The following is a 22,360-nucleotide window of genomic DNA, read 5'->3' as shown; positions in this document are numbered from 1 at the left end:
TCGTAGAAAAGGTTTCAGTCGTAGTCATCTAGACACTGTTTTCAGAATCAAGACGTTTCGGCTCCCATCCGGAAGTCATTCTCAATTGGGAATGACTTCCCACTGACTACGATAGAACACTCCTGGACGAATGAGGGACTACACCATTTTATCTCTAGAAGTCATTTATTTTTAATATTGGAATTGGTCTTACTTTCATTTTTTATTAAAATGTCTTTAATATAAGTGGAGCAACGCTGAATAACTTTCATATATGAAAATTGTCCAAAACCTATTTGGTAGCACTGTGACACTACATATGCCCCATATGCCTTTAGTGATTACAGTAACTTGCATATGACATTTGGCACAGTATTGTTGCCAGGCACCCACTCACAGGGGCTGCAGATTTTCCTCCACAAAGATTAAGCTGTTAGACACAATGAAATGTAAACTTGAAAGCATCTGTTTAATGTCATATCAGGGGATGCAAGGAGTGATCGGGCCAAAGAACCAATTGGGTGGGTAGGCCTCCATTAGCAATAAGTGAACAGTGCAGTAAGTAAGTTAAGGATGACAAAATTATGAGTTGCATTATTATTCTCCACCAGGTAAAAAAAAAAAAGTTGCATCTTACTAATTTAACACACCACCAGCACGCGAAGACATGACGCAAATCCAGTACACCCACAATGTAATTGCATGACCAACAGGTTCACACTGGGTGAAGCTAAGATGCTCAATTAAGGAAATTTCAGCTATGTAGCTGTCGTACAGCTGTTCAAAATGATTTATGTTAAATATAAAGAAAAACAGATAGTTAACTAGCTAACTAGCTCTCTCTGTGACTGTAGCTATAGCAGAACTAGCCTACCTCTAATTTACAGCCCACCAACTGCTTGTCAATGCTACAGATGATAAACTAACTACCGTTACAAGGCTACTGTGCTACCTTTGACAACAAGCACACTGAGGCTGCCACAAACCGCTAACGTTACAATACACATGCTACATGCATCAGTGGAGGGAAAATCCATGATGGATATCCCCGCTACTCCCCCATCCCAAAGAGCAACCCCTTTGTCGGTATTCTTCTTGTACAGTCTGAATCGGGGCTGGACCACGTAAAAGCATCAGAGCAACAATATGAGCAGCGGAAAAAGTACTTATTAAACATCTATTTCAGCTTTAATTGGTGGTGAGTGTGTGCCAAGGGATAGTTCATATCAGGCTGCTCACACTTTTATGATATGAGATCTAGCTACCTTCTCACTGTCCACTGCAGTAATTTATTCACCTCCAACAAACTTACAGATTGTACAGTGTTTCACATGATACTGACCTTGCAATGCAAAGTTGGTATTTTATAATTCCATCAAAATTATTATTTGAGACGTTATTACTGCAACATCCGTCTCAAATTTTAAGTAAAGTTATTTGTGATTAATTAACTTGCACAATGTCTTGCTGTTTGAGGTTGGCTTGCTAAAGACATTTTGCTATGTAAAAAGCCAGTGTATAAAACTAGAGTTTGTTTTAAGTACAGTACATTCATTACTACAGCTGGGTATCGGCACTTATTTCCCGATTCGATTCCGATTCACAAGGTTTCGATTCAATTTCTGATTCGATATCGATTCATTTAGGGATATTTCAGTAACAATACCAATTTGAATGAGATTCTCAGAGAACTAATGCTGTAAATTGTACAAGGAACCCTCTAACCTGGTGCATTATTAAAAATATTAATGTTTACATTAAGAATTTACCCTTTAAATCACCTATGACAGAGCTGATATTTTGACTCAGTGTTTCCCCACCCATTATATTATCAATAAATATATAGATATTAAGAAACAAACATTTAAGGTTGAAATAATGTCCCTATTATACAGTTCAAGTATTGCGTTTATAAATGTTGTGCTGTTATTTCCGCATTAAAAGAAAAGATAGATGGTTAGATAGATTGATAGAAAGATTAGACATAGATTGTTTGATGACTGTTCACTCAGTCAGGTGAGCCCGGGAACCTGTATACCTGACGGGCAGATTTTCACTCTACTCACAAAACGTCCCTGATACATGTAAGTTAGCATAATATGTATATGATTTTAGTGTCATTCACGTTTTAATACCTCGTGGTTATGTATCAACATTTATAGGCACTGTTTGTGAACTTCCTTCGTCCTACGTTCGGCGCATTATATGACGTTTTTAGCTCAGAGAAAGAGTTCATCGAGCTAGCAGTGCAACACGTGAAAGCAACCAAATCTGTAAAGTTTCCCATTCCGATCCGCGGAGCCCAACTCGCTTAACTTCGCGGCCGAAGAAAGCTTCCTAATCCTGGAGAGCAACTGGTGGCTGGGGTCCCGCTGCAGCTAGGGGGAAACCGGCTACATCCCAGCCTCATACACTGAAAAAATACGGGTAAACGCCACTTTCTCAACTGGGTGGGTTTGTTTCTCTTTTTAAGCTACCTAGCTAATGTCAATCTGCTTGTCATAGAAACAAAACCCAGCGTTTCTCTGTCAGAAAATAAACGCTAGGCTACATGGACAGAAGCACTAACGGAGTGAAAGCTTCACGCATCCACAGGAAATATATTATAAGATCGATTTCGGATTTTATGAATATCGGATAATACAAATGAAGATCGATTTAAATCGGAAAATCATTTTTTTTTTAAACTCAGCCCTATTCATCATCATTCTAAATATTCTGGTTTTAAACATTTTTATAGCACATGCATATAGGCCTTTTTCAAAGCAGATATTTTGAGTCATTGCAGTCATTTGGCATGTCATTGCAGAAAAAGCACAGGTGTAATTAATAATTTAAATAATGAGCTTATTCCGTTTAGGTGAACTGTTCCAGGGCTTTAGTATTGTGCATGCTGGCACAGTAGCATTGCTTACGGGGAAACTTAATGGAACTGAGCCATCATTAATGAAATTTGTTTCACCTGTGCTTTTTCTGCTATGACAAGTCAAAATGTCTGTTGTGAAAAAGGTCTACACAAGGACTGTGAAACTGAAGAATCTAAATGGAATTCAGCCACCATTAACATTATTATTTACACCTGTGCTTTTACTATTGTGACATGTCAAAATTATTTAGATGATCAAGTTAGGATATTAAGTTGCATATTAAGTAAAACAAATGTTTCATTACATTCATATAGGCTATGTAGTCATATTTGTGTCTTTATTTGCTACACCCACTATGTTATCACATACAGACGGGGCAAAATAAAGGAAAAACCTGAATAAAAGAGTGGAGAAACATATCAAATGCAGATGCTTCCGTGCACCAGGGGTCACTGAATGGTGAGTATGAAAATGATGATAAAAGATTTTGGAGCAATGTGTAAGACAATGATTTCCACCACCATCTCCATAACAGCAAATTTTATAATATAAACTTTCATCTTCACATCTATTTAGTGATGTCTGTGACTGTCTCTGATGCTATATGTCCTTTTGTTATGTCTGTCTATGTTTGATTTTCTTTCTATCTGCTGCACTCAGGTCTCACTTGCAAAAGAGATCTTTGATCTCAGTGAGATTACCTGGGGCCTATACTATGAAGCAAGTTCATACCCCGGATCTCTTTTCGTTATCTGGCTTCACTAACCTTAACAACCGCAGTCAGGATAAGCGGTCACATAACGCTGGTAATCAACTCGGTAAGTCAACCGAGGTTTTCCCAATCTAACCATGAGTGCGTTCACATAAAAGGGGCGGCGTTTGCAGCATATGACCATTCGCAAACATGGACAAGTCTACTGGCAGCAGAGTGGCATATTTTACAAATGAGGAGCAAACTATAATAGAGAAATACGAAGTTAAGCACATAATCCAGGCTGAAAGCAACACAGTTGCAGTTGCTAAATGTAGGAAGGACAGCTGGCAAAAAATCGCCCACTGTGTGAATACTTAAATTAATTAATAGCCTTATAATATCACTGCCCAATCATTAGGGCACGGCATCTGACTCATATAGCACTTATCAAAACCAGTGATACAAAGTGCTTTACACATAAAACAAATAAAAACTTAAACACAATGGATGATAAAAAACCATAAATAAAACACCAAGGGTAAAATGTAAAGACAATGGGTGAATTAAAACTTAAAATAGAACAGTACAAGACTTAAGTGCAGTATCAAGAATAAAGTATAATGCAACTCAATACTTAAGAATTAAAATAAACCTACAAATTGTAAGAAAAAATATAGTAAGGTAGGAAGATTTGTGTATCCCATTAAATTAATGTGTTGCCTAGATGTATTCTTATGGCGTGTATGATTTTAGCCTTATTCTTTGAGCTGCAACCCGAGCGGTGTGAAATGGACTTTGGAGCAAATAAAATGAAATGAAATAAAATAAATATAAAAACATAATTCAAAGCAGTAAGCAGGCTTACTTTCATATCTTATATGTACAACAAGTACAAGGTTTTAGTGGTTCAACCTGTCTCTGTTGTAGGATGATATCAGGACACAAAAGCACAAGGGTTTTGTCAGTCTCTGAACATTCTTGCCCTCCTAAGAGACCCTCCAACGATCCATGCACCAAGCTTTTATTTTTTAGTTCTTTTTTATTCCACGCACCAATCTCCACAGGATCTTCTATGAATGGTGATGTCATTTTCCAAGAGAACTGATTGGTCAGTAGCCAATGTACGCAGTGCTTTTATATTTACTGATCTGTTATCCCCAACATAACCTGCTTCGGAGCATGTTAGGTGTTAAGCAAAAGTTACCATGACGATCTACCCTGGTAAGAAGTGAACCACCGTTGTAGGACTGAAAACCAAGGGTTAAACCTGAATTTATCTTGCTAACCCCAAATCCTGCATCAGAGTATAGGCCCCTGATTAAAGAAAGGTTGTATATATAAATGAGGGAATATCTTGTGGAGGAATAGTGTTCATCCCTCCAAGAGTCCACAGACTCATTTGTCACCCATCTGTACACTCATAATTCATTGATTTATTCATGAAATTGGAATGTTACAAAGTTAGTTTGCGAAACTTAGACTTCTTTATAATGCTTCTAGACTTTTCAAGGTTAAAAGCTGATATGCTCTTGGTAGCACCAGTTCTGTTGGTCTGCACACCTTTCTGTCTATCTGTCAGTACTATCTCTCTCTCTTTCTCCCTCTCAGTGGGATCACTCTAATCCAATCCCAAATATATTACTTGGTCCTCACTGAGATAAGGCATACTGGGGGATGTTTGTGTATCCATATGAATTAAATGGACGGCAGCTCTATCAAGATCATGCAGCAGGTCAAGGCTTCTCTGCAAGAAGATATGATGTAGCCAAACTGATTTTTTCCATACAGCCTCTCCTTTATCCCAACCTAAGTTATCACCAGCCACTCACACTAAAGGAATAAAATAAAAACATCCTCACCTTTGTCATCTGCATATCATTATCTGCAGATTGTTTTTTTTTTGGTAGGTTTGAGCCATTGTTTTCCTGTAGAGTGATCAATTATGCTAATTCTAGTGATAGGGCACCCCTCAGATTTTGCATTTCACTACTGTGCTAAAAGTTCAAATGATTTGAACTTGAACCCAATTCACCGACTGTCCAATCAGATTACAGCTGACCAAGATACTTAAACATGGAGAACATATCTCTGAGCTTTTTTTTTTTTTTCAGTTTCAGTTCTTGTTTATGAATTGTATAATGATACATCAGTGTTCAGACTAGCTCCCAGCACTGACTCTGTGCCTAACCCAGCAGCCAGTGCAGATCAGACTGCTTATCATGAGTAGAAAGTCAGAAATGCCCATAAGCAGACCTAAATTCACTGTCTGAATTTCAGTTTGTGGATTGCTTTATGGTCTTTTTAAGAGAAATTTTGCCATACTTAAGATTAATTGTTGCCTGTAAAGGGGACACACCAAGACTTGCATCTTGGAGTAAGCTGCTCTTGGTAGGTCCCAGCACATCATTAAAAACAATAACATTTATCGAAGAAGGCTGAGGAGGAGTATTTGAGGAGGATTCAGCCTCTCTGCACATTCAAGAGTCCCACAGAGAGATTCTTAAGCATTACATGGCCATCTACAGTGCCTTGCGAAAGTATTCGGCCCCCTTGAACTTTGCGACCTTTTGCCACATTTCAGGCTTCAAACATAAAGATATGAAACTGTAATTTTTTGTGAAGAATCAACAACAAGTGGGACACAATCATGGAATGAAATTTATTGGATATTTCAAACTTTTTTAACAAATCAAAAACTGAAAAATTGGGCGTGGAAAATTATTCAGCCCTTTTACTTTCAGTGCAGCAAACTCTCTCCAGAAGTTCAGTGAAGATCTCTGAATGATCCAATGTTGACCTAAATGACTAATGATGATAAATAGAATCCACCTGTGTGTAATCAAGTCTCCGTATAAATGCACCTGCACTGTGATAGCCTCAGAGGTCCGTTTAAAGCGCAGAGAGCATCATGAAGAACAAGGAACAAACCAGGCAGGTCCGAGATACTGTTGTGGCGAAGTTTAAAGCCGGATTTGGATACAAAAAGATTTCTCAAGCTTTAACCATCCCAAGGAGCACTGTGCAAGCGATAATATTGAAATGGAAGGAGTATCAGACCACTGCAAATTACCAAGACCTGGCTGTCCCTCTAAACTTTCAGCTCATACAAGGAGAAGACTGATCAGAGATGTAGCCAAGAGGTCCATGATCACTCTGGATGAACTGCAGAGATCTACAGCTGAGGTGGGAGACTCTGTCCATAGGACAACAATCAGTCGTATACTGCACAAATCTGGCCTTTATGGAAGAGTGGCAAGAAGAAAGCCATTTCTTAAAGATATCCATAAAAAGTGTTTAAAGTTTGCCACAAGCCACCTGGGAGACACACCAAACATGTGGAAGAAGGTGCTCTGGTCAGATGAAACCAAAATTGAACTTTTTGGCAACAATACAAAACATTATGTTTGGCGTAAAAGCAACACAGCTCATTACCCTGAACACACCATCCCCACTGTCAAACATGGTGGTGGCAGCATCATGGTTTGGGCCTGCTTTTCTTCAGCAGGGACAGGGAAGATGGTTAAAATTGATGGGAAGATGGATGGAGCCAAATACAGGACCATTCTGGAAGAAAACCTGATGGAGTCTGCAAAAGACCTGAGACTGGGACGGAGATTTGTCTTCCAACAAGACAATGATCCAAAACATAAAGCAAAATCTACAATGGAATGGTTTCAAAAATAAACATATCCAGGTGTTAGAATGGCCAAGTCAAAGTCCAGACCTGAATTCAATCGAGGATCTGTGGAAAGAACTGAAAACTGCTGTTCACAAATGCTCTCCATCCAACCTCACTGAGCTCGAGCTGTTTTGCAAGGAGGAATGGGCAAAAATTTCAGTCTCTCGATGTGCAAAACTGATAGAGACATACCCCAAGCGACTTACAGCTGTAATCGCAGCAAAAGGTGGCGCTACAAAGTATTAACTTAAGGGGGCTGAATAATTTTGCACGCCCAATTTTTCAGTTTTTGATTTGTTAAAGTTTGAAATATCCAATAAATTTCGTTCCACTTCATGATTGTGTCCCACTTGTTGTTGTTTGTTCACAAAAAATTAGTTTTATATCTTTGTTTGAAGCCTGAAATGTGGCAAAAGGTTGCAAAGTTCAAGGAGGCTGAATACTTTCGCAAGGCACTGTAAGTTTGACAATATCGCTGCTATTGACATTTGAATAAGATACGCATTTTTTTTTTTTTTTAAATAATTTATTCATGTGGTGTTTTCTCAGTTTTGCTTCTGGGATGTTATGTCTTGATGTACAGATGTGTGGGATATTAATGGAAACTTTTGATTGCATTGATAGGACATCAGTGATACCCTTACACTCACTCAGTGACCACAAAAGATGTGAAACATCCTGCAGGAGTTCCATATGGTCTTCCAAGAAGGTCTTTAGCATGCTAACCATTAAGCAATAACCACATGGATAATCCACCACATGGATTCTTCACAGGTAATCTCACACTGAACCACTTCACCCATGGTTTATCGAAAAATGAAATAAGAAATCAAACTTAGTTCAGAAAAACACAAACCTAGACATTTCAATACAGTGCTCTAACACAGATTCTTTGATCAGAGAGAAGATGAAAGGTGTTAACCTGCTAAGAGCAAAAAAAATTACGGCAAAGATGTAAATGGAAAAATGTAAATTAATAATAAAGCTAAAGGGTTTGATATTAACATTTGGGTATTGTTTTAACAACAACTTCAATACAGACCATATTCACATGTATAACTGAAAGTATACATATGTTTTGCACCATTAAGGGAATGTAGTAATAGTAAACATAAAGGAAACTGAGTAAAAAAGGCAAGTATTCTGACAACATTCTTTTGTCAAAAAGAATAAATAAAATCTCTAACAGCATTAGATCTTGTACTAAATGAATATAAAATATGCATTTAAGTATGCATTTTTTACTTGCATTTTATATATAGTATACAGCTTAAGCAACGTGACTTGCAAATTGCAGGTTAACTAAGAGATGGGAAGATACAGTCTTCACTACCACTTCGTGCTAAGTAAAGTATAAGTAAAGGTGAAGTGGCCACAGTGCTGTTCAAAGTCAGTGTGACACTGTTTATGTTGCAGAGTTGTTATTATGCCTGTGTAACTGTACCAGCTTTGATTTTATTTCTGAAGTATTGCTGCCTGCATTCATGGGGGAATGAGCAGGGAAGGAAATGCTGCCTTTCAGACATGAAACTTGGTTAACCTAGTACATGGTTACTAAAAGGTAGTGTGTCTTGAAAACATGACAGTTTCATCAGTGTTGTTTCAAGAATTAGCATTTCTACATCAAAAAGCTTTTTGCCATTAAGGAGAATTCATTAAATATTTTAGCTGTAAGGAAAATTTCCATTTTACCAAGTGCTTATCTGGAAAAACTAGAAATATTAAATGTTAGTGATGGCATAAAAAGTAATTTCATTTTTCTGTGTGTGCTCTAAGTCTCTCAAAGTTTATTACTAATTCATTTTTTTCTCTTCAACATTTCACAATACGATGTTTTATCATAATCATATCCTCTAGAGAATAACAAAAATGATAAGGATGAGCAGATCCCGAGCCTTTCTCAGTCTGCTAATGATATCAGTGGCTTTAGGATTTGGTGTTGTATTCACTATTACCTCAAGCAGGTGGCTACCTTTTCTTATTTACTATATCCTGATTAGTGCTTTTCAGTAAACTTGTCACACAGTTGCTTGGAATGTTCCTTTGTCCTCATGGTGTAGGTGTAGTAGCAAAAGAAATGGATTCATCCACAATTTGGCCTTCCAAATACATCTATATTTAACCTAAAGTCACTTGTCACACCTTGATTACTGACAGGTGAACTTACAATGAGTCTTCTGAAAAAAGTTGATTATTTGGGTATGTCATAGTGAAGGGAGCAAATACTTAAGCAATCATTTATTTTCTGTTATGTATTTGTACTTTACTTAATTGTTGTTACTTTTTTTTTTTTTTTTACCACTGGTAGCTCTTTTTATCATTTTACAACTCAAGGTTGTTTGTAGTCCCTTCATGCTACACACATAGAACATAACATAATTTAAAAACAACAACAAAAAAATTGTATTAGAATAGGGTAACATATAAAATAAAACAATATATACAGTTATTTATATACATATATACATACATATACACCCAGGAAATAATTCTGCAGTGCATTTTTTGAATTTGCATCTGGTGGAATGTAAACAGCAGATAGAGATAGGGATGATAATATGGTATATCATCTTCACATAAAAAGCTCGACATTTGGGAAACAGTGTCCGTCCACTTTGCCTGCATTTGAGCACCAAGCACCATCGATGTAAACACAGAGTCCGCTTCCTTTCATTCTGCCGGAGTCTTGTGCTCCTTCAGCTTGGAACACGGTCCGCGCGAGTGCTTGATCCGGGATGTTGATGGAGCAGGTCTCTATCTGATTTCCCGTTGCTTGGCCAGACTGAGTCCCATTTCGTCCAGAGCAGACATTAGCCAGGAGCAGTCCAAGCTGGGCCAGCTTGGCTCCTATTTTGGCTCTTCTTCTCCTCCCAGGATGATCACACAGCACCCGCCATTGTGCCTGGTCCGGTTGATCTTGCTGGGTGAATCGTCTCAAGGTCCACTGCTCTTTAATCCAAACCCTGGCTTCCTTTTCCGATGATGACTATGATGTATTTCTGTGATAAGTAATACATGTTTCAGCAATAAAGCCGGGGAAAAAAACTGATGAAAAAACAAGAATGTAGCTAACGGAGTTTGAAGGCGCTAAAGGCCACAGCATCTGCCATGCGCAGCCGTTGCCATAGTCCAAATCTCCTGTTCCAGTCAATTTGAAGAATTTTGGCTTAGCTCTTTAAAAGAAATCCAATCAGACATCATTCAATGATGTTTCAGCATTCAAGCTGAAAAAAAAAACCCCAGATTAAAACAAAAATGTAGCGAAGTTTGAAGGAGCTACCGGTCGCTGCATCTACATGCGCAGCCGTTGCCATAGTCAATAACATGTTATCCCAAACTTAGTTTGAACCTATGCTCTCTTTAGTCAATTTTTTTTTATCTTAAGGGACAATGTTTTTGTATTTGTGTGCACAGCCAGTTGGAGGAGATGGAATGGATGAGTGAGAGATGGCTAAAATGAGAAGCTGTCTGTTTGTGGTCAGAGGATGTGGTAGACTGCCTGTGTTGTGTGATATTTGATCTGATGTTAATGTGCTGCTGTGTGTGTGGGAGAGAATGAGTTGAAAGAGGCAGAGGGGAAGATGGGCAGATAATCCCGTCTGCTTGATGAGATTGAATGCTTGGATTGATTGATCGCCTAATCATAGGAGGAAATGGGCCTGAAAATGAATGGGACTCTGCCCTTGGCTTGCTGTGGAGCTGGGTGGTTGGGTTGGAGGGGATGTTAGCTGCAGAAAGACATGGTCTTAATGTGCATGGGACCTGATTTCATTTGTGTCTGATATACAGTTATATGATCCTGGCTAAATGATCAAATAAAAAAGGAAGAGGGGGAACAGCGAAGGGGATGTAAATCAAGCTTTATTGCTGGAATATTCCTTTTTCATCTCATCTGAAATGGATGCTTTGAGAAAAGAGCAAGAATAAAAATTCATCATGAATTTAGAATTGATGGAACTGTGTGTAGGTACAGATATCCACTGTCCTGGATCTAGTTGATTGGCTAGTAATAGGTATTGGATTATGATTATTATGTCATTATTTAGTTTGCAGTATTTTTGTCTTGGCCAGAAGATTTGTTTGGTTAAATTGTTCACAGCTGGATTGGAGGATTTAAAAAGGTCTGACAGATGATATATTCCTGCTGTCACTTTGTCTTTGTCCTCACAGCCATATACTTGCTCAAATGATGGCAAGGCTACTTAAATAAGGAACTGGCCATGGTGTCACTCCTGGGGAGCTCAATATGCACTATCCCATCTCGCAGGCACAAAGAGGACTCCCACCAGTATATTAGAATGGGGAAAATTAGCTCAGTGTTTGAGGGTCCTTGCTTTTTATGTAGGGTCCACAGTTCAAACAGTGAATGCTGCCAAAACATATCACCCTGTACAATGGCTGAAGTGGTGGATTTGTCTTGGCATCAAGGCAGAATCAAACCAATAGGTTTGCCTTGTTTAAGTTAGGTGTGCCAACTGTCACTTTGAGTTTGCCCCATGTCCGTGCCACTAAAAGATACTTTGAAAAGCAAATACCTCTTAGACTTGGAGCATTTTTCACAATTTTCTACCTCATTGTTGACAGAGCAGCAATCATTTCATCATCAACATTTCCTGCAAATAAGACAATCCTGCATTGGAATTAGTGCCAGAGCATTATCAGTGTTTGAAAGATGTTACCTAGGTAGATTACAGGCAGCGTATGACTTTATTCAACATCGATACAGCTATAAATGTTTTTATTATTTTGTATGGCGTCATTACCTTGTGCATCTTTCTAGATTGTGTATTAGGCTTGCGTGTGGTATCTGTTTTTTCCTACCTTTTATACCTTACTGACATTTCACCTGGGTATACAGTATATGATGGTATTTGTGGAAAAAATAAAAAACAGCGTAAAAACTGAGCTGCTGGTGATAAGCCATTGTAGCATGTATGATATTGTCTAGCCTACAATCTGAATCTAATATGCACTTAGCCTACTTGTAGTGCTGTACTGAATATCATTCGTTTACATTCAAGTTTCTATTGAGATTTTCGAATGAAGCTTTGAATGTCTGTCATCATATTTTATGACGTCATTACCCCAAAAAAATTCCTTCAATTGGAATAAAGTGATTCATTGGATATTTAGTCTTTTTTTAATTAAAGGTACAGTGTGCAGGATTTAGTGGCATCTAGCAGTAAGTAGAGAGAAGAAATGCTGAAGTCTTTCATGCCTGAATCTTAGCAGCAGAATCAAGCTTGACCGGTAATCCAGACAACTGTATATACTGTATTTTCTGCCACTTGGGGGCAGTGGAACAAGCTGAAAACACAAGTTGATATGGCTCCTTTTAGCTCTGTTTTGGTCTCCACCAACCCCCCCTAGAAAATATCTAATAATATAATATATTTTTAGATAAAAATATTGATTAGTACAATGGGTGTAAGAAACACCCATCAGTATGAGTGTCAATTTATTAACCCTAAAATGGATTAAAAAAACATAATCTATTTTTTAATACTAATTGATCAAGCTGTCGATAGATATTTTGTGTGTGTGTGTGTGTGCCTATCACACTATATTGTAATAAAGCTTAGCCAGGATCCATTAACCAGACGTAATGTTTGTTGTGGAATTCCTTTCTGTCTCCCTCTAGTGTGCAGGCTGCATTTGTTAGTGACTGAGTAGAAGGTTGTTGTGATCCAGAGCTTGAAGCCTGAGAGTGGGATGACTGAGGGGAAAATGAGCAGCCCATGCAAAGAAGTGGAGGCACTGTGGGCTAAATGATCAATGGCATTGATCAGCCAGTCGATCCTGGAGTCTATATTCTTCTCTGTTTACACTCTCCCTTTGCCACTGTGTTAAACTGAGCGTGCTCTAAGCAGCCACCTTAGGGACCCTCTAAAAGCCGGCCTCACACCCATCATTGATTGACATGTCGATTATCTTGGAAGCTGTTGACAGCACAGTTGTTAGCCATCTTAAACATTAATGATGATGGGAAGCCGTTGCCTCGAGTTACACTCCTGTCTAAGAGAAAGAGACATTCATTTTCAAACATAGTACCACTTTAAATGAAGTGAATCACATAAAACTTTAAACAATAAACCCAAATAGTTATCCGTGATGCACCAGTACTACTGCTTTATGATTGCAAAAGATAGTTTGTGAATGTGCCATCTCTTGTTGACTAGCCTGTGTTTTCTTTGATCACCAATATACACAACTGAAATATTGTAAATATACATTTTAGCAGAGGGCTGACTGTGGAAAAACTCTTACCCATCCAAAGTCCCTTCAGGATTTTAAGGAATGTAGTAATTTGCAAAGCTGACAATAGCAAACTGAGTGATTTTCTATCAATTTTAGTAAGCATTAGGGTTTTAGAATTGTATGACTTTTTTGTAAGCAAATGTCTGTCTGTGCTATTAAAATCAGGAACTCAGAGGGATTCCATTTCATCAGTCTTATTCAACTTAATAAGGCTGACCTTTTTTATTATGAAATCCAAACCTCATCAGTCTGCTCATTCATTCATTAGATCTCTGCTCAAAAGACAAGAACACACACACAGTTATGTCATTTGGAGGCACATCCATACAATAAGACAGTGCTAAATTGGACGACACATTGCATTAGTTAGCTAATTTTTAGCATTGTTTTAACACAAGAAAAGTTGGCACATTACAAAGATGATTATTGTATTTTAAATATTAAATGTTCCATGTGCATTTGTGATTGCACATCTTAATGTATAAACAAAATGATTCAGATTCCATTGACATCTTTTGTGTTTGTGTAGTGATTGTGTCATTGTCAGCATTGTTATTTGGAGGATTTGTAAAGCGTGGATGTCTAGTTATCCCCTTGCTAAGTGTAATCAACACCAGTTCATGTTGTATGCGTATCTGTCTGTGTAAAGATAATTGCATTAAGCATGCAGACTCTACCAAATGCCCCGAGCTCCAAGCACCAACCTCAAACCTGTTTCTTCTTTTATGCGTCATTTACTGCCTGTAAACAGCTTGTGTAAACCAGTTTATAGATAATTTCTAGAAGTTCCTTGAGCTCTCCTGAATATGTGCTTACGGTATACAAACTCTTCATTTTAATAGACACCCAGTAATGGGGCTGACACATTGGCCTGGCTGCAGGGACCAGTGCTTCTAAAAGTGGTCACATCCCAGTAATGCTAATGATCAACCTTCTGCATGATGCTCCCCAAGCAGAGAAAGTGGCAGCCTCAACCTGACATGAAGTCTTTGTCTGGGTTTCCTTTTTTTTTTTTTTGGTCGTCGCTCTTTTTACCTTAAGCACCTTCTCGCTACTGCCAGCTTCCACAGCTTTTGGTTGGTGAACACATTAAAAATTGTGCTGCCTGTTTACAAGATTTTCTTTAATCTTTTGCCTTATCCATGTCACCTCGAAACGTGTGGAGGCTGATATGATAATGATGTGGACCTGTCCAGGGTATTAGAGTTAAGCTGGCTGATTAGGCTGCACATCGATTAGTCTATCACTCAGCACTGGCCAGGTGGTCGGTTGGGTGGTGGGGGTGAGGGAGGATTGACAGCCATTCTGAAGAGATTACCTCACTTAAAGTGAATCACAAAGGTACACACAACGAAATATTTACACTTACAGTAGGTACACAAACATTGTTTCAGTCTTTTTCCCTGTCACTCCATGAGCCCAAGTGTTAATGATTGTGTTTTGGAACTTTAAGTACCTTTTACTATTAAGAAACTTGTACTACCTTTAGTAGTACCTTTTAATAACTTGCTATCAGTTCTCAAGAACCTCCTTAAGCATTTTTTGGCCTGTGTTAAAATAGTGTCAGAATCAAACTAAATTACTGAATGAATTACTAAATTATTGAAATTACAAGAATGACTTTTTCATGTCATGTTTAATAGCTTAGTTATATTGTAGTCTCACAGTACTGCTGTGATCAAACTCTTCATGACAGCACCTTCTTATTGAATGAAGCAGATCATAACATGTTGTGATGAGATTATAAAAGCAATGTAGAAGAGATCTGTCAGTGTAGGAGAATAGAATAATATGAGAAAACTATAAAAATAATGCTGGGTTCTCAAAATTTTTTAGATTAAAATCTCAAAAGCTCTGCGTCCCTGTGCAATGGCAACACATAGTAGCAGTACCTACAATATATTTGCATTCTACAGTGCATTCCAACCATAGACTGTATATATAGATGGATGACATGACAGCTCCCCAAAAGTGAAGCCAAAACGTCTCGATCGCCCCCTGGTGGCTGGCTGCAGTATAGGTCATAAACCCTGCCCCCTCCATGTTAGCGGATGGGACACAAGCCAAACTACAAACTCAAAGTACACGTCAAATAAATTTTTCCCAAATATGGTTTCTGTCAGTTTAGGTAGTTCTTATCACGCTGACATATGTAAAACTCAGCATAAAGTGTTTTTTTTTCTGATAAGTTTGGTTTTAATTAATTATTTGATGCTATAAAAAGGGGGTTTCACGTCATGATGGTGTATGGGTGGGACCTCAATACTGCGGCTCCAACTCCAATCACTACTGCGCAGACTCCAAATGACATCGAAAGTGCAAGATGGCTACTCCCATATCCGGGATATTTTGGCTTTATTACAGTCTATGGGGAGGAAGTGGAGACACGTCGTCCATCTTTATTTACAGTCTATGATTCCAACAAATACAATTGGCACAGTTGATGGGAGAGAAGCCAGATCGTGTCTTTGTCCCTGGTTGGTCATCGCACCTGCACAGTTTCTTTTCAACTGCCAGTGAGTAGCTGTGGATCAGAGGAAGGACATGGCTGTTCAAACCTTATTAATGGAAAAGAGTGTGAGTGAAGTTGGCAGTGACGAGGACCGAGCACTAAAAATAGAGGGAGATAAAAATAAATAAATGATAAATAAATACATACTAAAAGATAAAAAATTAAAAATGAATTACTGTAACCTTGGATAAATGGTTCAGTGGTTTGGCACAAATGTCTCTGATGTCAAGTGACTGTGAATGGGAGGTTGGCAGACCTGTAACACGTACATGTAACCTACATGTAACACATTATTTGAAAAAGGATAGTGGAAAAGTGGAAAGAGACAGGGTTGCAATGTAGAAAGAATAATCTGGAGAAAGGGAGGTGTGTAGCAGTAGAGCCAGAGCCGCCAAGGAAAGGTTAGGACCCTCGCCTTGCCTGAACACTGAGGCTTTTAATCCCGGAACAAAATCATTTAGGTTCACAGCTACAGAAGAGGCCAATTAAAAGCAGAGCGTAGGCATAAGACATCATTTGCTGCAGGAACCCAGGCCTTTTATCGGACCAGTGGGAGCCCTCCCTTTTTGCAACCAGGGAATCAGGAGGCCTATCAGACATCTCTTGGAGATGTTTTTACTTCAAATAATTCACTTTCACTCAGAAATAGGCCAGTGGTGAATAGCAGGGAGATTGGCCAAAGCTCAGTGAAAATTATAGAAATGTTTTTTGCACCTCTGACAGTGTTTATTTCCCATTCAAGACTGTATATTCAAGCAGCACATTGAAACAAATGTTAAAAACTTGACAACCGTTCAACGGTAGGCCCATAACATCAAAAATGATGAAAGAACGACACTGAAAGAACACAGGTGGGCTGAACTAAGAAACATGTATGTTGTATAAATTTTCAATGTCTGTTTGTTAGTTTAAAACAATATTTCTTTACTATTAAACATGATATTATTGTCCCTTTGACTTCATGAACAGTCATCTCCTATCATTAGCCGTTACACCCATACCCCATTCCTCTCGTGATTACTAGTCCTTACATACAAAACTGCACACTGTATAGAAATCCTCATTTATCTCTTGCAAAGCTCCATTTTACTCCAATTAGCTGCTAAACCTCTCTGTGTAGTGATTTTAATGCAGGGATTGAGTGAGAGGCAAGGGCTTGATCTAGTCTTCCTTGTTTACTGAATTAATTGATATTATCAGATTCTTGGTGATTTATGGGCTTACAAAAGAATACCACTGCTCAGCAGCTTTGCCTGAATGCAAAGCTCAAGAATCATAATACGTGTTTCCCTAGAGTCAACTAATTACTGTGCTGAGTTAGGCTTGAGAGAGATGGGAAAACGTAATAAGTGTTAATCTTCTAGCAAAGGAAAATATCACTTCTGTGGTTCCTAAAGTTTCCATTTCCAATGGTATATAAACTATGGTCATTTGCACTGCTCCTCCAAATAGTGATCTGATGTTAACTTCAAGTTGAAAGGCAAAAAAGGAGAATGCAGACAGCAAAATGCCAGACTAAAAAACGTTTTGGGAGCAGTGGCAAATACCAATACTGAATGACATATAAGCTTGAGCCAAATTAATGTAGGTTGTTTTTATGATGTTGATTTTACTACTACTCTTTACAGCATTTGTGAATAAATAATAATAATAGATATTAGGGCTGCCCCCTAAACGTTGATTCAAATGATCAGTCGAGAAGCCCTCAAATTGAATCTCATTTTGTCAGTGGACTCACTGCGCTTTTTTGTTTTAGCTGCGTCAGATTTTGTCTCAAAATGACCTGCCTACAAAACTACAATGGAAAAAGAGAAGGGTGATGGAAACAGAGGGCAGAGCAACAGAGAGCAGCGCGACTCGTTTCTGTTAGCTGCTCCGATGCTCTCTACTCCGGTGCTGAATGGAGCGAACCAGACGCTGGTACAACCTCCTCTACTGCCACCCAGTGTGATTGACTCTTCGGCTGACAACGCTGTCAGCAGCAAGACAAGCTTTCCATGGCGTGCTAGGATTTTACAGCATTAAAACTATAATGTTATAACCAGGATTTACAATTTTTATTTCTCTGACTGTGTGGAAATCTGATTTTCACATCACAGATGATGAACAAAAGCATTACAGGTAAAACATGAGACTCATGTAGGCTGTTATGGGAGCTTAGTCTGGGGCAGGTGAGCTGAACTGTACTGTAACTTGTGGGAGGCTGTGAATAATATATTTTTCATACTTGTGGGTGAGATGTATTGAAAAATAAAGCATCAAAACGAAACACTATCTGTATATAAGATAAAGCAGGAACCACAAGCACATGACAAATTAATTCCCAGGCCGCCCGCCCTGAGAGTCGAATGTTTAGTAAAAACTGTTGACTAAGAGTTGACTTGGAAAATTCTGATTCGGTTACAGCCCTAATAGATAGTTAGAAGTTTTTATACCAAGAAACCAGTACTTTTCAAAGAGACTTGGCCTATTCCATTGCTCTCAGCCATATATACAGTATATACATATACTGTACAAAACATACATGAACAAACTTTCTCTGGATGAAAGGCTTCTGGCTGATGGGAGAACAGGTTATAGGAGTTGAATGAATAGATAAAAACTGTGCAGGGGATGAACATGGGAGATGCAGTTTCTCATCTAGCAGAGCCTCCTGAGAACTATTAATAATGAAACAACATGCTGGATTGTACAGATTCACATATCATGAAAAGGGCTTTTTAGTTGCTGTTACCGACCTTTTAACTGTCTGCTTGGCTTACACTAGTGCAGGAGTCTGTGAAAAGCACAGTGGGAGCACTCTTTGCCCTTGTGCAGGGCTTTTTAGTTACTGCTGGAAACTGGTGTTTGGTGTGTAAAGTACAGTATGTGTGGGGCTGTAGAGATGATCTGTTAAGAGTTCTACCTCACCTCGAGTGGCACTCCAATGCCCAGCTTGCTGACTTGCAGCTGAGCTGGCTGGATTTTTGTTTAGAATCTTAACATTCAGTTTTAGTTTAGGATTTGGCGTGGCACCTGTCTGGTCTTTTTTTTTTGTCACAATGTCAGAATATGTGAGATTTTCTCAACCATATTGCAAGTTAGAGAAGAAGGAAAGGCTGAAATGGCTAAATAATTGATCTGAGGACTGTAGAATGGTAGAGGTGAGAATGTTTTTACTTTATTTCAGAATACAACAGGTACCACTGTGTCCATATTATGCCAGCCCTCAGAGGGAACTGAACCATCATCCACTGCCTGCCTGTCTGTCTGCCATTATTTGCAATGCTGATTGATAGCTCTTTCTCTAACCCCCTCCATCCCACACTGCAACTGTGGTTTGCTGCCTCTTTATTTCTGTCTCCTTTTGGTTCCTTTTCCTCTTTTGCTCAGCTTCTATTGCTTTCTTTGTGTCTCTCTGCAGACTGTGAGCTGATATCATCCTTAGAAAGGGTAATGATCCCACTGTGTTGAGATTATGTATGTGTGCTGCACAGTGTAATGGCCTGGCTTTTTATTGCCTGCCGCATACTAATCCCACAACTGAAGGAATGAGATGACACCTGCAGGGAGCTGTGTGCGAGCTGCTGCCTCACATGAAAGAATGGCCATTAAAAATGATCAAAGAAATTACTGCACTCGGCTGCACAACACTGCTCTCACGCCTGGCTAGGTGTATATCCCTCTGCCCCTACATGAACATGCACAGGCATGCACACACATACACATACACACATACATGGACTTGCACTAATTAGTATCTCCCTCTGATGGATATTTTCCAAGTGATCCTCTGTGGAAATGTCCTGTGCATAGTTGCCTTAGGCTCTCTGCAGATGATGCACCCACACTTGTAGATAGGAAATGGAGGACATGCATGAGCTCAAAATGATAGCCTGTTCTCCATATCCCTACCACAAATTATTCATGGACATATTATCACAAGTGTTTTCCAACTGAATTTTTATCAGACCTTTTCTTCAGGGGTCTTTTGTTATATTAAGAAATTATTTCATTTTACATGTGTGCTGTGTTAATGACAAAAGGAGTTTGCTCTTTAGGAATGCAAACATTGGAAGATTTTGGAATATCTGCTTGATAATACAATTAAAAATCACAATTTAACAGCTAACAAACTAAAAAACATTTGCAGCAGAATCATGGTTGAGTCAATTTCCTCTTACCAGGCTTTCCGATATCCACCCTGTTACACTGCAACACTGCAACACAGCATACAACTATGCTGAGCTGTCTGTGAGTCTTCTACTCCCTCCTTCTTTTCATGTCGCTATTCACTTGCCCCCGGTCCCTGTTTGTGCATCAGTCTGTCTCTGCCCTCTTCACCAGGTACAGCACTTTGGCTGCATGTCCATTCTGGGAGGTGACACAGTGTGAACCAGGCAGCTCTTATCAGTGGGCCCTCTGTGTTGGCTAGCAGATGACGTTTTTCTGTAGTCAGTCGACTGCCCCTCATAACAAATTCACTCTTTGAGCGGAGACACACTGATAAATGCAATTTATTTCCTATAGAGTCTGGAATAATAACTCTTTCACTTTGTTAAATGTCTGGTCTGAAATGGCAACCACTACTTAATGTGTTATTAGAATCAACACCTGCAGAAATGATAGAAGGGGTCTCATTTATGGCAAGTGGAGTACAGACATTGAGAAGTCCTTCGAGACATGCAAAAAGAACCAAATTCTCATTGTAATTGTAAATGGTTATTACAGTATATTTAATTTTTTTCTGCACTGAACATAGGCTCGCCAATCCGACAATGTGAATATCGAAGGGATCCATTTTACTAAGAGATTCCTTTTTTCAGTACTCCTCCTTTCTCCCACTTAGCCCCTCCCTTTCTCTCCCTCAGCGGTCCATTTTAGAACCATGCGGCTGCATGGTTTGGTGGGTAATTTCACTGCCTTTTCATGTGTCGGAGGGCGAGAAATCTTCCTCCATTAGGTAGTGTCATCTTGTGATGTATGATGTATGCACAGAAAGGCAATCTGATGTTTATTCATGACTTTCAAGGCAATGCCTCAGCTAAGCCCTCTGATTTCCTTTTAAGGAACAAAACTACGTGAGATTGAGACTTCAGTTTAAAGGCACACAGACCATCCTGCAGCACTTCTTCTATGTTTCCCTTCCCTCTCTCTCTCTCTCTCTCTCTCTCTCTCTCTCTCTCTCTCTCTCACACACACACACACACACACACACACACACACACACACACACACACTCTCTCTCTCTCATCTCTCACCCACAGCTCTTTTAAATTCTCCCCCGATATTTTTTCTGTCAGATTTAATTTATTTGACCCTTAGAAAAAAGATCACATGCAGTTATTTCCTTCTGATTTTGCCTGGCTGTCTCCCCATCTTGCCTCTGTACTTAACTAAGGACTTTGATGAAGAGATGAATTTAGATCGTTTTTATAGTAGGCTGGCACGTTAATGAGACACCACCACTGCAAGACTAAAAGGCCCTCTGGACACACGTGATGCACACACACACATACACACACGCACACAATAAACATGAATATATTGACTTCTACCTACTTATGTCCACCACACTTGTTCAGTTCACTTGTGCTATTGATTATGCAAACAATCTGGCGTTGGAGGAAATCTGCAGTAATCCGTAGTCATCAGAACTGCAAACCAACAGCTTGTTTGCAATTTTGACTCCATATCTGTAAATGTCTTGTAAATGCTTTTTAATGGTAATAAAGCCACATCTATCCATCATACTAGCACAAGTCCATGCAGCCCTTTGATGGGACTCCTCCTATGAACAAATGGTATCTATTAATATTCTCAATGACCAACCTTCCAACAGCACATGCATCATAATGTATGAGGGACCTGCTGCTGGAGTAGCCTTTAACACATGTACATTTCATGCAGTCATGCAGTGTAGGTGTGTGTTTGTGCTTGAATGTTGTTAGGCTGAAATCCTGTCAAGACTCGATACTGTAGTGCCACCTGTCATGTGTAGTATGGCTGCTGCCTGCATAAAAACATGCGGCGGTAGCCGTACTTGGAGGCAGCCATAGCCAGAGGCATTTTGTTTTTGGGTTGTCCGTCCCATTCTCATGAACGTGATATCTCAGGAACGCCTGGAAGGAATTTCTTCAAATTTGGCACAAATGTCCTCTTGGACTCAAGGATGAACTGATTAGAATTTGGTTGTCAAAGGTCAAGGTCACTGTGACCTCACAAAACACATCTATCTTTACATAGTAATCAAGTACATGTGTATCTGTTTAGCCAATACATCTATGATAATCGTTCATTAATCAGTTTAACAATGCAATGTGGTGTGAAAAAGTGTTTGCCCCCTTCCTGATTTCCCCTGGTGGCCCAAGCAGTTATTAGGTTTAGGGGGT

At 39.1% G+C, this 22,360-nt stretch overlaps 1 protein-coding gene across 1 annotated transcript in view; it reads left to right on the top strand.

Moving 5' to 3' along the window:
• The first annotated feature begins 3,551 nt into the window (after window positions 1-3,551).
• Window positions 3,552-22,360, top strand: part of LOC122875502 — a 149,054-nt gene continuing 130,245 nt past the window's right edge. Inside the window, exons 1-2 of the mRNA XM_044194719.1 lie at window positions 3,552-3,664; window positions 7,844-7,993. Coding sequence (XP_044050654.1) covers window positions 7,963-7,993 — 31 coding nt within the window. The 5' untranslated portion in view covers window positions 3,552-3,664; window positions 7,844-7,962. The remainder of the gene's footprint in view (window positions 3,665-7,843; window positions 7,994-22,360) is intronic.

The sequence above is a fragment of the Siniperca chuatsi genome, linkage group LG1 (assembly GCF_020085105.1).
Source record: "Siniperca chuatsi isolate FFG_IHB_CAS linkage group LG1, ASM2008510v1, whole genome shotgun sequence".
Taxonomy (NCBI): domain Eukaryota; kingdom Metazoa; phylum Chordata; class Actinopteri; order Centrarchiformes; family Sinipercidae; genus Siniperca; species Siniperca chuatsi.
The sequence above is the reverse complement of the archived record's forward strand: the minus strand, read 5'-3'. Positions and strand labels throughout refer to the sequence as shown.